Source organism: Bufo bufo, chromosome 2 (genome assembly GCF_905171765.1).
Source record: "Bufo bufo chromosome 2, aBufBuf1.1, whole genome shotgun sequence".
Lineage (NCBI taxonomy): Eukaryota > Metazoa > Chordata > Amphibia > Anura > Bufonidae > Bufo > Bufo bufo.
In genome coordinates, this window is record NC_053390.1 from 606,659,968 (window position 1) to 606,682,518 (window position 22,551).

Below are 22,551 nucleotides of genomic sequence, written 5' to 3' on the forward strand. Positions count from 1 at the left end.
GCCTAAATGTGTGACAGTGGCCTGTTCCAGTGGTGGGTGACGTGAAGCCTGATTCTCTGCTATGACATGAAGACTGATTCTGCGCTGACATAAGGCCAGATTCTCTGTTACGGGACCTCTCTCCTCGGCCTGGGTGCCTGGGCCTAAATGTGTGACAGTGACCTGTTCCAGTGGTGGGTGACGTGAAGCCTGATTCTCTGCTATGACATGAAGACTGATTCTGCGCTGACATAAGGCCAGATTCTCTGTTACGGTACCTCTCTCCTCTGCCTGGGTGCCTGGGCCTAAATGTGTGACAGTGGCCTGTTCCAGTGGTGGGTGACGTGATGCCTGATTCTCTGCTATCACATGAAGACAGATTCTGTGCTGACATAAGGCCAGATTCTCTGTTACGGGACCTCTCTCCTCTGCCTGGGTGCCTGGGCCTAAATGTGTGACAGTGGCCTGTTCCAGTGGTGGGTGACGTGATGCCTGATTCTCTGCTATGACATGAAGACAGATTCTGCGCTGACATAAGGCCAGATTCTCTGTTACGGGACCTCTCTCCTCTGCCTGGGTGCCTGGGCCTAAATGTGTGACAGTGGCCTGTTCCAGTGGTGGGTGACGTGAAGCCTGATTCTCTGCTATGACATGAAGACTGATTCTGTGCTGACATAAGGCCAGATTCTCTGTTACGGGACCTCTCTCCTCTGCCTGGGTGCCTGGGCCTAAATGTGTGACAGTGGCCTGTTCCAGTGGTGGGTGACGTGACAGTGGCCTGTTCCAGTGGTGGGTGACTTGATGCCTGATTCTCTGCTATGACATGAAGACAGATTCTGTGCTGACATAAGGCCAGATTCTCTGTTACGGGACCTCTCTCCTCTGCCTGGGTGCCTGGGCCTAAATGTGTGACAGTGGCCTGTTCCAGTGGTGGGTGACGTGATGCCTGATTCTCTGCTATGACATGAAGACAGATTCTGTGCTGACATAAGGCCAGATTCTCTGTTACGGGACCTCTCTCCTCTGCCTGGGTGCCTGGGCCTAAATGTGTGACAGTGGCCTGTTCCAGTGGTGGGTGACGTGAAGCCTGATTCTCTGCTATGACATGAAGACTGATTCTGCGCTGACATAAGGCCAGATTCTCTGTTACGGTACCTCTCTCCTCTGCCTGGGTGCCTGGGCCTAAATGTGTGACAGTGGCCTGTTCCAGTGGTGGGTGACGTGATGCCTGATTCTCTGCTATCACATGAAGACAGATTCTGTGCTGACATAAGGCCAGATTCTCTGTTACGGGACCTCTCTCCTCTGCCTGGGTGCCTGGGCCTAAATGTGTGACAGTGGCCTGTTCCAGTGGTGGGTGACGTGATGCCTGATTCTCTGCTATGACATGAAGACAGATTCTGCGCTGACATAAGGCCAGATTCTCTGTTACGGGACCTCTCTCCTCTGCCTGGGTGCCTGGGCCTAAATGTGTGACAGTGGCCTGTTCCAGTGGTGGGTGACGTGAAGCCTGATTCTCTGCTATGACATGAAGACTGATTCTGTGCTGACATAAGGCCAGATTCTCTGTTACGGGACCTCTCTCCTCTGCCTGGGTGCCTGGGCCTAAATGTGTGACAGTGGCCTGTTCCAGTGGTGGGTGACGTGAAGCCTGATTCTCTGCTATGACATGAAGACTGATTCTGCGCTGACATAAGGCCAGATTCTCTGTTACGGTACCTCTCTCCTCTGCCTGGGTGCCTGGGCCTAAATGTGTGACAGTGGCCTGTTCCAGTGGTGGGTGACTTGATGCCTGATTCTCTGCTATGACATGAAGACAGATTCTGTGCTGACATAAGGCCAGATTCTCTGTTACGGGACCTCTCTCCTCTGCCTGGGTGCCTGGGCCTAAATGTGTGACAGTGGCCTGTTCCAGTGGTGGGTGACGTGATGCCTGATTCTCTGCTATGACATGAAGACAGATTCTGCGCTGACATAAGGCCAGATTCTCTGTTACGGGACCTCTCTCCTCTGCCTGGGTGCCTGGGCCTAAATGTGTGACAGTGGCCTGTTCCAGTGGTGGGTGACGTGAAGCCTGATTCTCTGCTATGACATGAAGACTGATTCTGTGCTGACATAAGGCCAGATTCTCTGTTACGGGACCTCTCTCCTCTGCCTGGGTGCCTGGGCCTAAATGTGTGACAGTGGCCTGTTCCAGTGGTGGGTGACGTGATGCCTGATTCTCTGCTATGACATGAAGACAGATTCTGTGCTGACATAAGGCCAGATTCTCTGTTACGGGACCTCTCTCCTCTGCCTGGGTGCCTGGGCCTAAATGTGGGCCTCTAGCTCTTTCCTGGGCTGTTTTACAGCCTTTTTAGTGCCCAAAAGTTCGGGTCCCCATTGACTTCAATGGGTTCGGGTTCGGGACGAAGTTCGGTTCGGGTTCGGATCCCGAACCCGAACATTTACGGGAAGTTCGGCCGAACTTCTCGAACCCGAACATCCAGGTGTTCGCTCAACTCTACTGACAACAAATATATTTTTTCCATAATTTATCCACATATTTCCTATAAACGGTCCCTTATAACATATAACATTTAATATGAAGAAGGCAAGCATTAAGGGACGGGGATGTGGCCGTGATGCTGATGGTGCACGCAGAGGCTGTGGCCCTGGGCGCAGTGAAACTGTGCCTGCTGCCAGAGCACAAGAAAAACAATCATCCAAGATGCTTCATGTCCCAGTTTTCAGGGCTGCGCAGGAAACCACTCTTGAGTCAGCCCAGTGTGAGCAGGTGGTTGGTTGGATTGCAGCAGATAGTGCTTCCAGTCGGTTAAGCACCACCCTGTCTTCCACCAAGTCCAGTCTCAGTAGCCAGGAGTCTGGTCCACACAATCCTTACCCTGATCCTCCTTCCTCCCACCATTTACAGTCTGGCCAAACAAGTGATCCCACAATCAGATATTCCGAGGACCTCTTTGCATTGCCATTAATTGATTTTGCCCTCTCGCCAAGCACGCTTGAAGAGGGACCTTAGATCTTGTGCCCCGATTCCTCTTGAGCATCCAGAGTCACAAGAACGCTGGGGAATGGCAATTAGTGTTTAATGAGGTGAATGATGATGAGACACAGTTGCCAATGACTAAACTGCAATTACTGTCTCAAAAGGAAGAGGATGACACACAGTTGTCAATCACTGAGGTTGTGTTTAGGTCAACAAATCAGGAGGATGATCAGAATGAGGACGTGGAAGACGAGGTGCTGGACAACGAGGTCACTGACCCAACCTGGGAAGGGGGCTACAAGCCAAACGAGGAGAGCAGTACAGAGGGGGACGGATCTGCAGCACTGCAACAGGCTGGAAGAGGCAGGGGGTAGAAAAAGGTACAAGGCGGGCACCACCGAACAGGCCCGCAACTATTCCACGGAGCACCCCCTTGCGTAAATCTCCCTTGCCAAGGGGTAGGTGTTCGGCAGTATGGCGCTTTTTGAGCAAAGTGTAGACGACAAAAGAATACTAGTTTGCAACCTGTGCCACTCCAAAATGAGCCGAGGTGTAAAACACTAGCAACCTCACCACCACCAGCATGATCCGCCGCATGTCATAAAAGCACCCTAATAGGTGGGCCAAACGCCTGGGTCCACAATATGCGTCTGTGGGTCACACCACTGCCTCCTCTTCCCCTATGTTACGTGCTGGCCAATACCCTGTCCATGACGCAGGCCTAGATGCCACCAGCCCTTCACCTGGACCTTTGCAAGCACCATCAGCGACCACATCCACTTCCCTGTCCCAGCGCAGAGTTCAAATGTCATTACCCCAGGCATTTGAACGCAAGCACAAATACCCAGCCACCCACAGGCCATAGCACTAAATACGCAGCTTTCCAAATTACTGGCCCTGAAAATATTGCCATTTAGGGTTGTGGACACTGAGGCCTTCCGCAGCCTGATGGCGGCGACCGTCCCTCGTTACGCAGTCCCCAGCCGCCACTATTTTTCAAGGTGTGCCGTGCCAGCCTTACACCATGTGTCACTTAACATCACATGTGCCCTGACCAACGCAGTTACTGGGAAGGTCCACTTAACCAAGGACACATGAACAAGTGCTTTTGGCCAGGGACACTACATTTCCCTGATGGCACACTGGGTTAATGTTGTGGAGGCCGGGAGAGACTCGTACCCTGGGATGGCACAGGTGCTACCGACGCCAAGGTTTGCGGGCCCCAATTCCATCTGGGTTTCCGCCACCACCTACATTAGTGGCTCCAACCCCCACTTCTCCTCCTCTGCCTCCTCCTCCACATACACCTCCGAAATATCCGCGTGCAGCACCAGTCAGTCATCAGTCGGTAGCTGGAATCAGTGTAGCACTGCAGTGGGGGAAGCAGCAGGCCGTGCTGAAGCTGATCTGCCTAGGTGACAAACAGTACACCACCCCTGAGCTGTGGCAGGTCATAAGAAACATGACTGAGCTGTGGCTCTGGCCACTCAACCTAGAACCAGGCATGGTTGTGCCTGATAATGGCCGTATCTCGGTGGCAGTTTTGGAGCTGGGCAACTATAGACACATCCCATGCCTCGCCCACTTATTCAACCTTGTGGTTCAGCGGTTTCTAAAAACATACCCCAATTTGCCTGAGCTACTGGTGAACGTGCGCTACGTGTGTGCACATTTCCTCAAGTCACCGACAGCTTCAGCCAGTCTGTCAATGCTGCAGCAGAGCTTGAAATTGCCAGCTCACTAACTGTTGTGCGACATGAGCATGCGCTGGAACTGCCCTTTCCACATGCCAGGCTTTGTGAGCAGCAGAGGGCAGTAGTGGAATACCAGCTGCAACATGGTCGTCGCCTTTCCAGTCAGCTTCCGCTATTTACAAGCGAGGAATGGGCATGGATGTCTGACCTCTGTGAGGTTTTACGCAACTTTGAGGAATCAACACAGATGGTGAGCGGTGATAACGCTATTATCAGTGTCACCATCCCACTTCTGTGTCTTCTCAAACGCTCGCTGCTCACAATTAGGGACGACACTGTGCATGGATGAGGTGGAATGGGGGAAGACATTACACAGGTTTATGATGGCCAGACAACCCTCAGTTCGTCTTCTCAGCGTGAATTGAAGGCTGAAGAGGAGGAGCAGGAGACTGTTGACTCAGCTACAGAGGGTAGTACCCATGGAAGTTTAATGCCATCTGTTCTGCGTGGGTGGGCAGAAGAGGAGGAAGAGGATGAGGAGATTGAGAGTGATCCTCCTGATGACGACAGCAGGCTGACTTCATGTTAGGCTGCTTTTCCCGCTGCCCGCGCGTTATACGCGTTTTAAACGCATTTTAAACAACACGGATTACTGGTTGTTCACCCTTCTCGACCCCCACTACAAAGAGAACTTCTCATCTCTCATTCCTCTGGTGGAGAGGACGAGCAAAATAGTGAAATACCAGAAGATCCTTGTTGGAAAATTGCTCTAAAATTTTTCATCTGACAACGCTGGTGGCAAAGTCCATAGTTCCTTGGCCAACCGAGGAGGGGAGACAAGGGGAACACACAGCAGTTCCAACAGAGGCAGGGCAACACTCTCCAAAGCCTGGGACAGTTTCATGACACCCGCCAGCACCCTCACCTTGATGTGCGGTCCACTGCCACAAGGAGAGAAAAATTTTGGAAGATAGTGAAGGAGTACATAGCAGACCGTGTCAGTGTCCTTAATGATCCCTCAGGGCCTTACAACTACTGGATGTCCAAGCTGGACATGTGGCATGAACTTGCGCTCTACACTTTGGAGGTTCTGGCCTGCCCTGCCGCCAGCGTTTTGTCTGGGCGTGTATTTAGTGCTGCTGGTGGCATTATAACAGATAAGCGTATCCGCCTGTCAACTGAAAATGCTGACAGGTTGACTCATATAAAAATGAACAAGGACTGTATTGACCATGACTGCTTAACTCCACCAGAGGAATGCTGATGAACATCAAGTCACTTTACATGTGTTGTTTTTAATGTAGTTAATAGACTGTATTCCCATGCACCCCTTCCACCACAAACAAGGGTATATGGTTAAATATTCCTTTTCTCATCCTCTTCCACCTCTTCTGTCATATCAACATGCATTGTTTATTCGTCACATATAATGCCCTTGCATATATGGCCTTCGAATATAATTTTTTAGAGGGTCTGCTCACCAGCAGGCCCTCACATCTAATTTTTTAGCAGGTCCGCTCACCAGCAGGCCCTCACATAGAATTTTATACAGGGTCCGCACACCTGCAGGCCCGCAACTCAAATCTATTACAGGGTCAGTTCACCTACAGGCCCGCACCTAAAATATTTTACTGGGTCAGCTCACCTGCAGGCCCGAAACTCAAATCTTTTACAGGGTCAGCTCACCTGCAGGCCCGCAACTCAAATATTTTACAGGGTCAGCTCACCTGCAGGCCCGCAACTCAATGTGAATGAGGCCCTCCTTTATGTGATATACAGGTTGTATCGGAGTGCCTCTTCCTTGTAATTTTTGGCAGCACTTGCACTTTATATACAAGTAAATATACAGGAAAGAATGTTTCCAATAAATTTTTCCTATAAAATAAATTTTTTACTTTGGTTCTGTGCGTAAAACCTTAATTAGATTGTGGGCCTGGTGATCACTTTAAGGCCTTTTAAGCAGCATCAGCAGCATGGTGATAAAAATGAGTGGCAAGGTGACATGGTGTGGAGATGGCAGCTTGAGGAGGCCACATAGTGGCACAATGACTGAGTCTGGATAAAAGACTAAGGCCACAGATTGTTTAGAAAGATGCAGATGGAAACAATCGGTGGAGCTATATCATGGTCACCTGCAGATTAATGCAGACCAGGGGCGTAGCTATAGGGGAAGCAGGGGAAGCTGCAGATTTGGGGCCCTGACCCAGAAGGGGCCCATCCAGGAGGAGGAGGACTAAAGGATTTGGTCAGGGCCCCCTCAACAGTACGGGAGTGTGTGATTTGCGCGACACCCGCTTGCCTTCCTTGGATGTGTTAGCCGTTTCTCAGGCTCCCTCTCCGGATTGAAACACTGATTCCCCGTTACCCGTAGTTTACAATGGTTTTGAGCTCACAACTACATCGAAAGTTGATAGGCCAGACATCCGAATGGATCGCCGCGATTACGGGGACGTGCCATCGGCCCCAGGTTAACTAGTCACCAAAGCGGCAGCAGGCCACCGCCCATAATGTTTTAGATGGTCAGATAAGCAGGCCCTTGCTCCTAATGTTTTTGAGGGTCACCAGCAGGCCATCAATCATAATTTTTAAAGGGTGTGTATGATGTTCTCCTTTGTGTGTAACTAAGGGTGTATCGGAGTCCCTCTTCCTTGTAATTTTTGGCAGCACTTGCACTTTATATACAATTAAATATTCAAGAAAGAATGCTTTCTATCAATTTTTCCTCTAAAATCGATTATTTTCACTTGGTTTTGTGCGTATTATTGTCATTATGTAAAAGTATTTGGACAACATAGCTCCCAGCAGCAACCAGCGAGTCCAAGATGCATCCATACATCCTCCCCATGCTGTTCTAGAGCCATTTCGGTGGTGTTACCAACAATTTCTGCCATTTTCTTATGAACCAGGCACCTTCCCCTTTTCAGAGCAGTGGGTACCTGGCTTAATGCTCGGGTTCTCTCATTGACTTCCATTTTACTCGGGTGCTCAGTCGAGCACCCGAATATCACAATGTGTTCGGCCTGAGCCACTACGGTGCTCGATCAACACTACTATGAAACCCAGATATACAGTATGTTGTAGATTAGTTTTCAGTACAGAGGCTATTATGGGGTGCCTAAAACTTCTGTACAAACTGTCAGACTATCTGGGAAATGTACCTGCAAGTACAGTTTATTTAGGGTTATACTTGTATACAGTCTTTTAATTCAGCCATTCCTGACCACTAATATTGATAGCTTATTGATTTAGATATGTAATCTGTTTCTGATAAGTGAGTACCTGTATCCAGTTTGGCTTTTCTCCCAACCAAGGGCTGTCCAGAGTGTACAATAAAGCCACATTCAAGTGAACCCCTAACTAGAGATTATTAAATCGATTCAGAATTCATCCCGAATTTCCCCAAAAATGTAATCATGCGAGAGAGACCCATGTGTAATACTCCACTAGAAAATAAATATGCAAGATCCCCTTCCACAAGGACAAGAGTACTGAATGTCCCCATATTACGCTTCTCTAATGACACATTCCAGGTATGCCAATTAGCTTTTTATTTATGAAAAAGCACTGATTGAATAGTTTGAGGCCACCGCCAGGGAAAATTTATGGTAGCCTCAAACTGTTCACTTGAAGGTAGATTTTCACTTGATGATAGCCTCAAACTGTTCAATCAGTGCTTTTTCATAATAGGATTTGAGGCTACTTTCACATTAGTGGCAGCCTTCTCCGGCAGGCTGTTATGGCGGGTGAACAGCCTCCTGGACCTGTACATGTCATAGTTTTATTCTGGCCGCCTCTCAGCATGTTTGCCGTGCTGCGGCCGGACCTCTGGCCCTCCCCCATTATAGTGAATGTGGCCGGAGCGGACTTCCGGCGGCACACGTGCACTAGTGGAGAATTGACTTGCAGATCTCTTTTCCCGAGAATTATTATGTGTGCCTTTAATAGTATTTTTTATTTGGGTACAATTGATTTGTATCTGAAACGTATTTCAAGAAATTCACTCATCTCTACCCTTAACCCTTACTTTATCAGGGAATTCCCAGTCACTGCATTGACCATGGTGAGGTGGTTTTGCATTTGTTGAGCTCTAGCCTAAATGTCTTGTATCATCCAAACACTTATTCAAAACCAAATTCAATATATTGAATGCTCGTTGAATCCCACTGGATATGTTTCCTTAAGAATTTTACAGTAGAAAGGGAGACATAACATTTCTGTATTCTTCACTATAGGCGGAAGAGTCACACAGCTAATACATGTATCTAGACAGTAATACAGAAAAATAATAATAAAGGGAAAATAAGACAAAACATTAGTATGGAGCCCCATTAATGTTGTGAAGAATCCAGATACTTTTCTGATCTTCGCACAACTGTTCGTTTCAGGGTTGTCGTCTGTTGGTCTACAGCTAATTACTTAATCAATTCATAATCAGGTTAACCCAAAAATGGCCCCCAAACCCTGCTGACATTCTGCACTGAGACATCCAGTGCTGCAGATAAACTGCATTCTTCATTCCTCTGCAATCAGTTTCTAAACAGAATTGCTGGCTTGCAGGACTCTGTTTCCGTGCGGTGTCATGACACAGATAACATGACATAGCACTGAGATTTTAATATCACTGGAAGCCATAAATGTCATACAATAGGTGCTTAATAGAGTTCGATTTCTTTTGTGTCCAGTAACAAGGGACATGCCCTTCCCTCTTATGGTCCTTTGATTATAGAGTATGTTGATAACATTTGACCTCTTTTTTTCCCTTTCTTTCCAGTTTCTGCTGGCATTTTTGTTTTATTCCCACCCACACAAAGTTCAAAGCAAGAGCCACACAGATGTACATTCTACATTGGTCTATGGAGTGTAAATGAGCCAGAAGAGGGATATTGTTTGAGCACTGCAGCTATGATAGAGAAGTGATTGGTTGAGAATAAGACACAAGGAATTAATGGGGGGAACTTTAATACAAATAACATGAGATTCATTTAATGTTATTATACTGATCTGTGAAAATGAAAACATTCATTTTTTTGTGATGAAGGATTTTAAGGATTTCAGTAACATTTTGTTTAAAGAAAATTTAAAGACCCCTCTAAAGAGCCCCTACCAGCTCTCCTAACGTGCCTGTTTTAAATAATTCTCCATTAAATGATAATTCTAAAGCATCTTTTTATATCTCTGAGGTGCTGTTACTCTTCTTGGACAATTCTGAATACATTTACAACTGGGTGTTAAGAGTTGGGGGTTAATAGTGGGTGTTAATAGTGCTGGCAGTATTAGACTTATCAGACTGTGTAGGGACACACTTCTTTGGAGTATGGTGGCACCCAGTTATCAATTTATTTAAAAACAAAATCCAGCATGAATGCCACACCATAGTGTCTTAAGAAAAGATGCTCCAGCATTCATATGATAAAAATAAGTATTTACAGGCATACTAGTTTTGGGTTCTCTTCAACCTCTTCATTATTTTTAATTTTTTATTTGTTTTTTGCAATTTAGCGCACATGGAAGTTTAATGATCTGGCAATTATATGGAACGATAGGTTCATTTCCAAGCACAGCGCTGGCCATTGGATAGTGGCAGTGTTTGGTACTGCAGCTCAGCCTCATTCACTTGAGTGGGGCCGAGCTGCACCTGGGCCATTTGACCAATGAACATAATACACTGGTAGAGATGAGCAAAGTATTTAAAAATTTGATTTGGTTGCTTCGCCGAATTTTACAACAAATCTGCTTCGTGAAGAATTACTTTGTCATGAAGTGCATTTCTTTGTAAGTAGTGGGTGCAATGACAGGGAGGGGCGATTGCCCCGCTCCCCATCATTGTACCCATCAGATGCCACGTTCATACATGATCGTGACATCTGATATAAATAAAAGAGTGCAAAAAATAAATAAATAAGAAAAACGTACTTGCTCTATTTGTGCGCGACAGGCCACCGGCCGCCATCTTGCTTAAAGCACTGGCGCCAAATCCCACACAGCCCAAGATGATGTCATCACGCCGGACGGATTTCGGCCAAGATCTTCAAGCAAGATGTTTGCGGGTGGCATGTCGCGAGCAGATGGATTAGGTAAGTTTTTGTTTTGTTTTTTTACACTATTTCAGGTTTAATCTGACCACAAAGCACAAGGAAATTTGGCTTTGAAGCTAATTGAATTAATCCTAAAATTTGCTCATCCCTAGTCACTGGCCTAAGAACAGGACGCGACACTCGCAGGAGCACTACAGACTCTTCAAACAGTCATCATCAAACAGGATAGGTTAATCTCTTATGCCATCACTCGTGCCCATACTGAATCACAGTTTTCTGGCAGCAGATCATGATTACATGGTACGATGTGCTGCCTGCAAATTAGGATTTTTTAAACCTGCTAAAAGATTACCTGATGATGAGTTTGGCGGCAGTATTACACTGCCAGCTCATCGCTAACGGGCGTTCATATGAACCCTTGTTAGCGATAATCTTCACGATTCTCTTCTGGTGTAATAGGACCTTAACACTCGGATACCCATCGTTTATCCAGCCACATAAAGAAGCAGGATTAACATAAGTTGATTCAATAGCTACTTATTTTAATAACGCAAATGAACATATTATATAATGTATATAGGTTCTGTCCAGCATGTCATTATTAGTGGCAGTAATATGGGCTCTGATGTCAAGTCAATGGTGGTTAGTCCCAAATATACCTGCTGCATTGGGTCCAAGACAGCTAAGCACCGATAGATTTTTTACTAATACATGAATAAAATATTAAACACTATAAATAAATGTATCATTTATTTTACATCTTTGAAATATGAGAACCTTGTAATCATACATTTTTTACACAAGTAGCAAGTACAAAAAGAAAAAAGACAAACATAAAAAGTAAGGAATGAATACAAAGATAGTAACATTTGTGCAGAAATACTTTAAGATTGTTTAACTGACTAGCAGGTACACTGACGCTGCCCCTGGAGCTCAGATATTTGTCGATGAATCCTACCGACAATATCATGATTATGGTGGATCACAGACTCGATATCAGATGTTGGTTAGAGGGAATAAATTGCAGTGGTTTTCTTTCATTGCTTCTTTTGCTGCCTACATCTTCCCATCTCCATAGAATTAACATGCTTTCCTGTTAATGGAGAATCAGCCATTTAAGGGTCTGTTCACGTCATTTTTTTATCCCACGTTAACATATACATTGGGAAAAATGGTGCAAAGGTGTTGTATGCTACACTTTTCATTCCTGAAAAAAACATACACATTAATTTATCCTTTTTCTTTTTACAATGGAGTCTTATGGTAACAGATTAACAGATACCATTTTTTGGCCTCCGTCTGAGGCATCCGTGTGTACTTTAACGTGGGACAAAACATGATGTGAACACAGTCCTAGTACATCTATGGTCACTTTCATTTATTGAAGAAATGAGCAAATTGATTTGTTAAAACCAAAATTTGAACCCAAATTTTTAAACAAATTCTGATTTAGTAGAATCAGAATTTCTTCCAATTAATTTGGGTAGAATTTTTCCAAAGAGAGAGAGAGAGATTGATTTTTGAGGCATTAAAAGCACAATCAGTTTGTACCAGAATCAAGCTGAATTCAGAATAATCGGGTTGACACCAATTTTTGGATGTTTGCACTAATTTAACGGTGTAGCTGAGAGAAAGGACTCTTGCCCATAGTACCAGTAGGCCACACTGGTGTGGTCAGAGTGTGTAGATGGAGGGCTAGGGCAGTAAGCTCGCTATGCCTGTGGTTTATTTAACTCTACAGTGTTAAAACCATTTATAAATTACCTATCACTCATCTACTCCCACTTTTATGTTGCAGAGTAATTTTATGGTGTTGGGTGCTCCATTCTACATGATGCCTTCTGTGTATATAGTATAATACAAAATACTGCTGTTGAGTGATACAATGTAACACCAATGTTCAGCCAGTTTCTGTACTACCTATTGAAAGAAATACAATGCCTCTCATTAATAACATCTTGTCATCACAATACCACCTTGAAAAGGTTGAACCGCTTAGTTGTGTGGATTAGACTACAAAGTGCTGTCAGTTTCTGTGTGTTTTATGTCTTTTTTTATGCTACCCTTTACACCGGGTGGCCCTTTTCAATCTGTTTCTTTTAGGCCAACCACAATACAAATGTCTGTCTTCTACTCTGTTTGATCCATAGTCTAGTTTCTTCTTGATAAGTGATTTCTTTACAATTATACTGTATAATATAACTATATTATAGATTTATATATTTTGCACACAAAATGGCATACTACAATAAAACTGATGATCAGAATGTTTGTATACAAAGTTCAGTCTCTATTTTGATTTAGTATGTCAGACACTGGGTAAACAAAAGAAATATATAATCTTGTACTTTTAATTTTTTATGTACATGAATATATGTTTGACAACTTTATACATACAATACATATTTAAAAAATAAACCTGTCTAGTAGGAATGTACAATAGCCAAGGATTTAACAAGAAAATGAAAGCTCCAGTTAATACTTAGGATCAATCTGTAGTTATCAGGAAATGAGTTTGCAGCTTACAGTTATAGAACATAAACATTTTAGACAAGACTTTATAAAATAATTTACAGATAGTCTATCATCTCTAGATTTATGTGAGTATGAATAAAGCCACAGGACTTGCCTCGGCCGCGTATTTAGTAAAATAATTTAGAAGCAGTTCATGCACTGTGTGATGCAACTGAAATTGTCTTTTCTTTTTTTCTCCATTATCTACTATTATTACTTCATCTACCGAGAGTCTGATATTGTGCCTTAGACATGATATTTGTCTCTCCAAAAATTCCAGAGAAGCAGCAGGATATCCACTTACAAGCAACCACTTCAATATGTAAACAGAAGTATACAAGTTGATACCATTCTACACCACTTTAGGTATTGTGTACTTGACAGGTTACAAGCTCTCTACTGCACAAGTAGTCAGTATGACCATCATAGCATATGTTTCACATACAAGTTCACATGGATTCTAACAGAACTTTCTTGTCTTTACGACTTTGCTTTGATATTTGACTGAATGGCCTCCATGACCCATGACATATACATCCAACATATAAGACTTCCCAGCCTCAAGGCCTTTTATTGTCTCTGTGGTGACTGCTTTATGCAGGTTCTGACTGTAGAAGTATTTGCAGAGGACTTTATCTGATTTCTTTCTCGTGTCAGGACCCAAACACTGGTTTTGTTCTCGTTTCTTTTGCTCTTCACCGTAGTCATCATCCACCTCCTTTTTATAAACACAATACTTATTTCTTTCTTGTGTTCCCAACCACGCTATTGTGACTGAGGAGCATGTGCGTAATTTGTCAAAAGCCTTGATTCTTGTATCTTCAGGCAGAGAAGGAAAAGGTTGTTTGTTGAACTTTGAAGTCGCTAATATCTTAAGCATAGAGGCACCCTTTTTGCTTCCTTTAAGCCTGATCAGATATTTAGCTTTAGGTTTTCCTCTCAGTTGAAACTGACGTACACCTTCCACATTCTGTGATAAAAGTAGTTTTCCATCCCGTCTGACCTGGATTTGGATTGCATCCAAGCATGAATGAATTGAAAAGGTGACTTTTTGATGAGATGAAACTGGAGCAAATCTTAAGAATTTAGCACCCTTTCTTTTTATAAACACATCAGTAACTTTTCCATCCTTCAGCTCCACTGTTTTTTGCTTGGCTTCTTCTTTGGTTTTAGCAAATGTTCCAACATAAGCAGTGCTCATATTTGTAGCAGAGTTAACGGCAAACACATCAAAGTAGTACTGGGTATCAGGTTTCAGATCTGACACCGTAAATATGTTTTTGCTTCCAATGCAAACCTTTTGAAGATCATCTTTTGGTCTTGCGGTCATCTGACGGACCAATTTTGTGGATAAGGTCTTTGACATGAAATTTCGATCTTTACTGGCATCATTTTCTGAAGAAAACCCAAAATGAGCAAAGTCAAAGGGACTAAAGTCTAATCCTGGTTTAGGGGCCATCATAAAAGCATCATCAGTGTTTATTTTGGCTTCAACTGCACAAAGACTTTTGAAGTTGTGTTCCTTGTTTATAACAACACAGTACTGGATCGGCTGCTTTAATATGGAGGCTGTAGGTGTTGGCTTCCATGCCAGGGTGACTGTGGTCCTTCCAAGTGATGTTACATCGACTCTTGGATCATATGGTAATTCTGGGTAAGGCTGATCAGACTCTGGTGTTGTTGTGGCATAAACTTTAAAATGTGTGTCCTTTTCTGTTGAAATTAATTCCAGTTGATACAACCCAGATGGTGAATTTGTAGATACAAAGTATTCCACGTCATTTCCTCTATAAGAGAACAATTCGGTGCCTTCTTCATTCATAATCTGCTGCTTTTGCTGCTCTAGTGGTTCAGGCTCACCTGCAAAACCAGACATAGGAAAATAGATCAGGGTACGTGTTGTTACAAAGAAATGCAAGTCTGCAATTTAAATACCTGACCTTGGTTAATTATCATAACTCCTGAACTGAACATCTGCTTGAAATCTTAAATCAGCAGTGAAAAAAATAAAAATCTAACTATGCTCAGAGGAAAAAGTTGACTGTACATCAAAAAATGACAGGACCATGTAGGTCAGAAAACCAAACATAACGAAGTCTGGGTTTTTATTTAGTGGCATACAGCATATAATCCTCTAGAAAACAATTTAGAGATGTTGCAACTCTGTATTACATATTTCATGCTGATAGTATGGAAATTTATATTACTGGAAATCTATAGGTTTGTTATAAGGCAATATCATTTTCATACATTTACAACTTTTATTCATAGCTATCCTATTGTTTTATAACCACAAAAATTTTTATATCCCTATAGCAACATTGATGATGTTTAAAGGGGTTTTCCGCGAGTACAAGATTAATGACCTATCCTTAGTATAGGACATCGATAACTGATCTGATTGGTGGGGGTCTGACTCTTGACACCAATCAGCTCCAGTGAGCGCTGCAGCCTCTTCCTAGGCAAGTGATGCCACATTTTTCAATCACATAGTCTACATGAAGCTCAGGCTAATTCAAGTGAATAGGCCTGGGCTAGAATAAGAAGCTGTGCATGGTAGGTTTGTGAGAAGGCTGCAGCACTCACAAAAAGGCTACAGCAAGGCGGCCGCTTCAAACAGCTGATCAGATATTGATGACCTATCCTGAAATCATCAAAATTGTACTGCCAGAAAACCTTTTTATACTCAAATCTTTTGTCTTTGGATTTTAAAACCCAGAAAGACTCTGTTCAGATGTGGGTAATTCAAACTCAACATGGTAGAAAATAAGGCTATAGAATAACTGGTTATTACCTGATCCTTCCCCACTAGCCTCCTCAGGTAATTCTTGCAGAGTAAGCTTCCACTCTAGAGGTGCATCACACGGTGTCACAATGACTGAGAGAGGAGTGCTATCTTCTTCTACCACAAAGAAATACCTAAAATGAAAGTAAAGAACATGTTGTTGACATTAATGAAAAACACACCATAGGCCATTAAGATCTAGAATTCCTTTGTTACTTAATGTTTTCCCAACAAAATAAACCACATAAATATTGGTGTCATATAAGAATCACAATCAGATGCCTTAAAGGGATTTTTCAGCTGTGTCCATGGGTTGCCCAACCACTTGTCAAAACAAGGGACTTCTAATACTTGGGTGGTTCCACTTGTGGGACCCCCGCTTCCTTGTCAAACTTCAATGTTTATGCTAGCTTTCCTGCAGCTGGGAAAACAATAGTAGGCTGTCAAGATTAGACACTATGGTATTGTGGTGTTATTGACATACTAAACAAAACAGGAAAAGAGATAGGTAGGTAGATAGATAGATCTAGATTACAGAAGATTGTAGAAAATATTGATGATTGATAGATAGATAGATATTACAGATGATTGTAGATTATATAGATTACAGATAGATAGATAATAGACAGATAGATAGATAGATAGATAGATAGATAGATAGATAGATAGACAGATAGATAGATAGATAGATAGATAGATAGATAGATAGATAGATAAGATAGATAGATAGATAGATAGATAGATAGATAGATAGATAGATAGATAGATCTAGATTACAGAAGATTGTAGAAAATATTGATGATAGATAGATAGATAGATAGATAATACAGATGATTGTAGATTATATAGATAGATAGATAGATAGATAAATAGATAGATAATAGACAGATAGATAGATTTTAGATAGATAGAGAGATAAATAGTTTTAAAGCACTTTTGATTCGAGTACATCACTTCGTCCCCGAATGAAATTTCTTGACTTATTCTGACAAATCAGACCAAAACAAAACATTTTGGAAATTCGCTCATCTCTAATAGATACCTTTTGGGGTTATCTCTAAATAGAAAACCGCTGATCTCAGCTCCATCAGGAATTACAGATGAATCATGGAACAGGGCCTTATCTTTTATCTGCATCTGGAACAGTTCTTCATCTCTTGTTGGCAGTTTTTGGCCTTTCGAACAAACCGGCAACAGGATAAACGCGATATACCAGTGAGACAGCAACATCCTGAGGAGACAACAGAATAACATAAGAATCGTATTTTTTGGTGAAATATTTAATAAAAACCCAGTTAAACTATTTATTTTAGATGCAAATTGCTACTTTGTCAAATATGTGTTAGATTGTAAGCTCTTGCGAGCAGGGTCATCTCTCCTACTGTGTGAATTATTGATCAGTTTGTAACATTGCAATGTATGATTTTGTCTGTACATGTAACTTCTGATTTATAAAGTGATGCCAAATATGTTAGCATTAAATAAAGAGTTTTCATTATTAGATTTAATATTATGGAAAAGCTACATAGAAATAATAAAATATTAACAATCACCACAAACACAACCCATCAGTTTTCTGCTAGAAAATTTCGTAGCTTGTCTTCCCAAGGCCTATGTGAAATTCCATTGATGATGCAAAGAACAAATTGCTCTGTCACGAGTAACACTCCACCCTTACTCCATATTAGAGACACTTCAGACACTGACATGTATGATAAAGGAGGGAGCTGGACAACCTGGACGTAACTCAAGAATCACTTGACCGAGGCTGAGTACCAGCAGCTTCTTGTACCCTAGAGCTATATTAACCCTCACAATGTAATTACCTGGCTACATCCAGCAGAGTCACCACTTCAGCTACACGGAAAATATACGGAAAAACATGACTTCTTTTTTACTTTTTCTGTATGTAGATAGATGCATAGATGCACATGTCATCATCAAACTACCAAAGCACCATATTGCTTAAGGGCAAGCAGCCCATCCGCAGACGCAGTACCATTCTTAGCCCTGGATAAAGGACTAGATTGCTTTCACTGTTCACACTTAGACTTCTGTTGCCTGGTCCTGCTTTCTTAGATAGATAGATAGATAGATAGATACAGAAGGTCTGATTAAAGGGGTAATTACAGCTTTAGCAGGCAGCTGAGGCTAAGCTTGAAGTCAGCTGTTCAGATGTAGTTACATCATTCCCTTTTGAGGGAAGTAAATCATGGTTGAAGCTTTCTGATGTCTAATCCTTCTATGCCGTTCTTTCTGCAAAAAGACAACCAGGTGGGAGACTCATTCCTGACTATGAAATGGGGCTATATGAATGCTAGTTAAACCCTTGGGTTAGAGGATGACTTCAAATACACATAATTTATTGTATATCCAGTATCCATTGGGTTGCATTGTTGTATGCTGTATGTGAGTCATGTGGCCATGACATTTCATTGTCCTAACACATAAGAGACTTGTACAATGAATAGCCCTTGGATAAATGCAGGAAGTATAAAATAGTTTTACTGCATGAATCCGCCTTATTAAATAGACACATATTTGATTATAGGATTGCTCAGACCAAAACCTCACTCCCTAAATTCTTTGGATGAATAATCCACTTAAAAGACTAACAATTTAGTATAATGAAGAAGCAATTTCACTCAGTTTTTTTTATCTTTATCATTTTTATGACAACTGTAATATCCATTTATTTATAATATATAACCTCCTTAAAATGTAGTCTTCACCCATGAAAATTCATTTTGAAGCATATGTCTCAAAGTCATTTATAAAAAACGTGGCTCAAAGCACAGAGCACTGTACTCGGCTGTCTCTGCCAGTTGCAAAGCACATGTGTGACCCGCCGCGCTGTTCACTTTTGGGAGCCCCATAGGGTATGGAGCCTCAGTTCTTGTGATTGGTGGGGGTTCCAGTGGTTGGACCCCCACCGGTCAAATAGTTATCCCCTATCCTGTGGATACGGAAGTTCAGATAATTACAATACCTCTTTAAGTTTTAAGATGATGATTGCTGCATCAGTAAGAAAAGTATTAGTAAATATGTCAGCATTATATAAATGAGCATAATAAATAAATAAATACATATTTTATGTAGAGGTTTCATACAAGTCTATGTGGTTACTTTAGTGAGGTCATCTGTTTTAACTAAAGCAGTAGTAGTAAAAAAGTAGTAATATTTGAGACCACCAATAGATTTTCAGCTATTTTAAAAGTCTTTGAGGAGGATTTGATGGTCATTTATAGCATGGCTTGCAGCAGGGAGGACACTATGCCAGATAAGGAGCAGCATCATTGCTTAAAGGGGTTGTCCCATGAAAAAATATTCTACAGTTTTCAAACCAGCACCTGGAGCTGAATACTTTTGTAATTTTATATAATAAATATAATTTATTAGTCTAGCCAGTGAGTTATTCAATAAAATCTGTGTATCTGTATAGTGCCACCCCCACCTTTGTCCTGGCCGGACATGCTCAGTTTCATCTTTCAACTTCCTCTTCAGCTGTGATAGGGAGAGCATGGACACGCCCCCTTGGCTGCAGCAGAACAGACACTCCCCTTTAGGTTTCAGCTTGATATAAATCTAGCAGAGCAATGAATGGGGAGATCTCTGGATCCATGTGAGGTGCAGGGCTGGTTCTAGCTTTGTTAGAAGGAAATTGCCATGTACTATATGATGTCTGAGTTTCATTTTTTACTTTGGTCATGGGATATCCCCTTTAATTAAGACATTTACAAATCCTGACAGTGATAACAGTGCTGGTTTAAAGAAAGTTTTATCATTGACCTTCTTTTTCAATCACAAAGGCCAATTATGATCAGCTAGAAACAAGTGAATCATAAAAATGTGTTCCAGTATAAATGAGGTTTTAGCCCTAGACCATGTGCACAATATTTGAAAAAGTTAAAAAACATACATCCCAGTTTTGCCTCTTGCAACTCTATGGGTCATCTTTCATTTGGCCAGTCTGTCATAGATGACAAATGTTGAGTTTACCAGCTGTCTTAGAAAAATACAAAAGACCCACCTGGGGTATATTTAACCAAAGCTTCCACAGACAGAATGCACACTGAAGCCGCTTTTTTTTTTTTTTTTTATGTGCCTGCATAATAACTGTGATATCTGTCAACCAGTAGATCATTTTGACAAACAGGAGATACTTCAAGATTCTGGAGATGACAGCTGGAGATGAAAAGAAGTGGTGGCACACAGTACTTCTAAAGTACTTAACACTGCACTTAAGCATTAAAATAAACTAATTGTTTGTTTGTTATAACCTTCCTTTAAACAGAGTCTTTCAACATTTTTTACTATGAAAAACAGTTTGACAGCACTATGTAGGAGATGAGGAGAGCAGGAAAAACATACCTTTTGTGGAGATTTTATTATCAGGAGTAGTGTGAGTATAACGTTTTATACTACAAGGCACTGATACGGCAAGGAGGTGGAGCTTCTCTGCACTGAGTTGCTACATAGCTCCTCCCCTCCTCTCTCAGTGACAGCTGTAGTGGTATCTTGGTTAGATGCTACAGCTGCCACTCAGACCACAGGGGAGGGGTTGTGAAGCAGCTTAGTACACAGAGCACTTTTGCTTGGAGAACCTACTGAATACTTACAGAAGAGAACCTGGCAGGGTAAAAGTTCATATTCATACTGCCCCCAATAATAAAAGCTCTGTAAAAGGTATATTACACCTGCTCCCCCTGGCAGGTATAGCACTGTCACTGCTGACACACTTCTTTTAATAGACATTCCAAATCACAAATTGAGTCTTGCAATAATTTCTAAGGTAGTAAAACTACTAGAAAAAGCCGCACTCAAAGATAACAAAAGATAAGTCTACTGATCTCAATAAACAGCATGTGAATCATAAACTCTTTAAAATGTCTCATTAGGGGATAGTGGTAACGTCTTATTTTTTCAGAGGCCTGTTATTCCCCCTTTCCTGACTGCAAGGTCTCTGTAAATATTACTATAAATATCTATCTAGTACAATACAGTAAGGATACATGCACAAGACCATATTTTGAGTCTGTGTCTGATCAGACTCTTTTGCAAATCGCACAAGGATCCATTCATTTCTATGGGTCCACAAAAAATACAGGCAACACACGTAACAAAATATAGAACAGTTCCTATTCTTGTGATTTTGCAGGCAAGAGTAACCAGTTCTAGTTAAGGGAGTGAGAAAATTGTTGCATGCACAAGGACAGTATCCCAATTTTTTGGATCAGTGATTTGCGGTCTACAGATACAGTCATGTGCCATCTAGTCTAGAACAGATACGGTCATGAGCCATCTAGTCTAGAACAGATACGGTCATGAGCCATCTAGTCTAGAACTAGAAGACAAGGAGGAGAGTAGGTGGGAGATGAAGCTGCAGATTTTAACCCCGAGGAGATATCTCATTGGCTTGGAGCACACATCACAGCTCTTACATCATACCAGTTCACTCACCAAGCATAGAGCCTGGAAATACGCATTTACAGACACCAGCAACAGGAAATGAAATAAATTATGAACACAATGCCCAACATTTCTGACTGTACTACACCTCCGACTTAGGTAGATAGATAGGTAGATAGATAGGTAGATAGATAGAGTTTGTTTTACGTCAATTCTAATCTCTAAAGCCATGTAAGAAGGTCATTTGTACTGTGGGAATATTTCCAGAAACTGATAAAGCATAGCAGCGTTAATCCACAGACTCTTATTATGCTACTTTTAAATAATCAGTCATATCTCAAGTAGTGAAGCAGAACTGCATGACTGTGGTAAAGCTTTCCCTTTCTTGTCATCTTTAAATGACTCGTGATGTTTCCTATATGAGCTGTAGAGCTTCATTACAGGGTATGATATTCTTTGCACGGATTTCAGCATCCCAGCAATGTCAGATGTCCTTATATTTCCATTGCATAGTATATGACAGAACTCCATAATCCTCTTTTATACGGGAGGTCTAATTAACAGAATGAAGAAAAAACATTCAGCGCCTGTCTGGTCATTATGCCTTAGGATTTTTCTCTATGTTTTTTGATCCGGATTAAAGACCAAAAAAAATATATGAAATAGGCTTGATTTACAAGACACAAAATGAATACTGATAGGCTGAGGTTCTTAAGTAAACACTGCTGGGCAAGCAAAACTTTTTCTATGTCTTTTTTTTAGGTAACATCACCCTTTTAGAAACGGCGTACTTCAATTATTTGAATCATACAATATCTGCGGGTTGTCCCCAAAAAATTATTTGACCTTTTTCCAACCAGCATGTGCATGAGAATATTTTTGTAATTGCATATAATAAAAAATTAAGTATAGCCACTAAGTTATTCGATAAAAACTATCTATATAGTGCCACCTGCTGTTTATTGTTTTCCCTATTTCACCTTTTGCAATGTTGCTGAGGTGGTCGCACACGCTCAGTTCCAGCCATCAACAGCCACCATCAGGATCTACCACTGCAAACTGTGACAGTTACAGGGAGAGAGCTGCAGCAGAAAGGATACACCCCTTAGAAAGGGCACACACCCTGAGAAAGGACACACCTCCGAAGCT

At 42.0% G+C, this 22,551-nt stretch overlaps 1 protein-coding gene across 1 annotated transcript in view; it reads right to left on the bottom strand.

The window, feature by feature from the left end:
* Positions 1-12,145: 12,145 nt before the first annotated feature.
* Positions 12,146-22,551, bottom strand: part of NDNF (neuron derived neurotrophic factor) — a 28,307-nt gene continuing 17,901 nt past the window's right edge. The window contains exons 2-4 of the mRNA XM_040418399.1: positions 17,036-17,224; positions 16,003-16,127; positions 12,146-15,068 (exon numbers count right to left, since the gene is read on the bottom strand). Of these exons, the coding sequence (XP_040274333.1) occupies positions 13,669-15,068; positions 16,003-16,127; positions 17,036-17,223 (1,713 nt within the window). The 5' untranslated portion in view covers position 17,224 and the 3' untranslated portion in view covers positions 12,146-13,668. The remainder of the gene's footprint in view (positions 15,069-16,002; positions 16,128-17,035; positions 17,225-22,551) is intronic.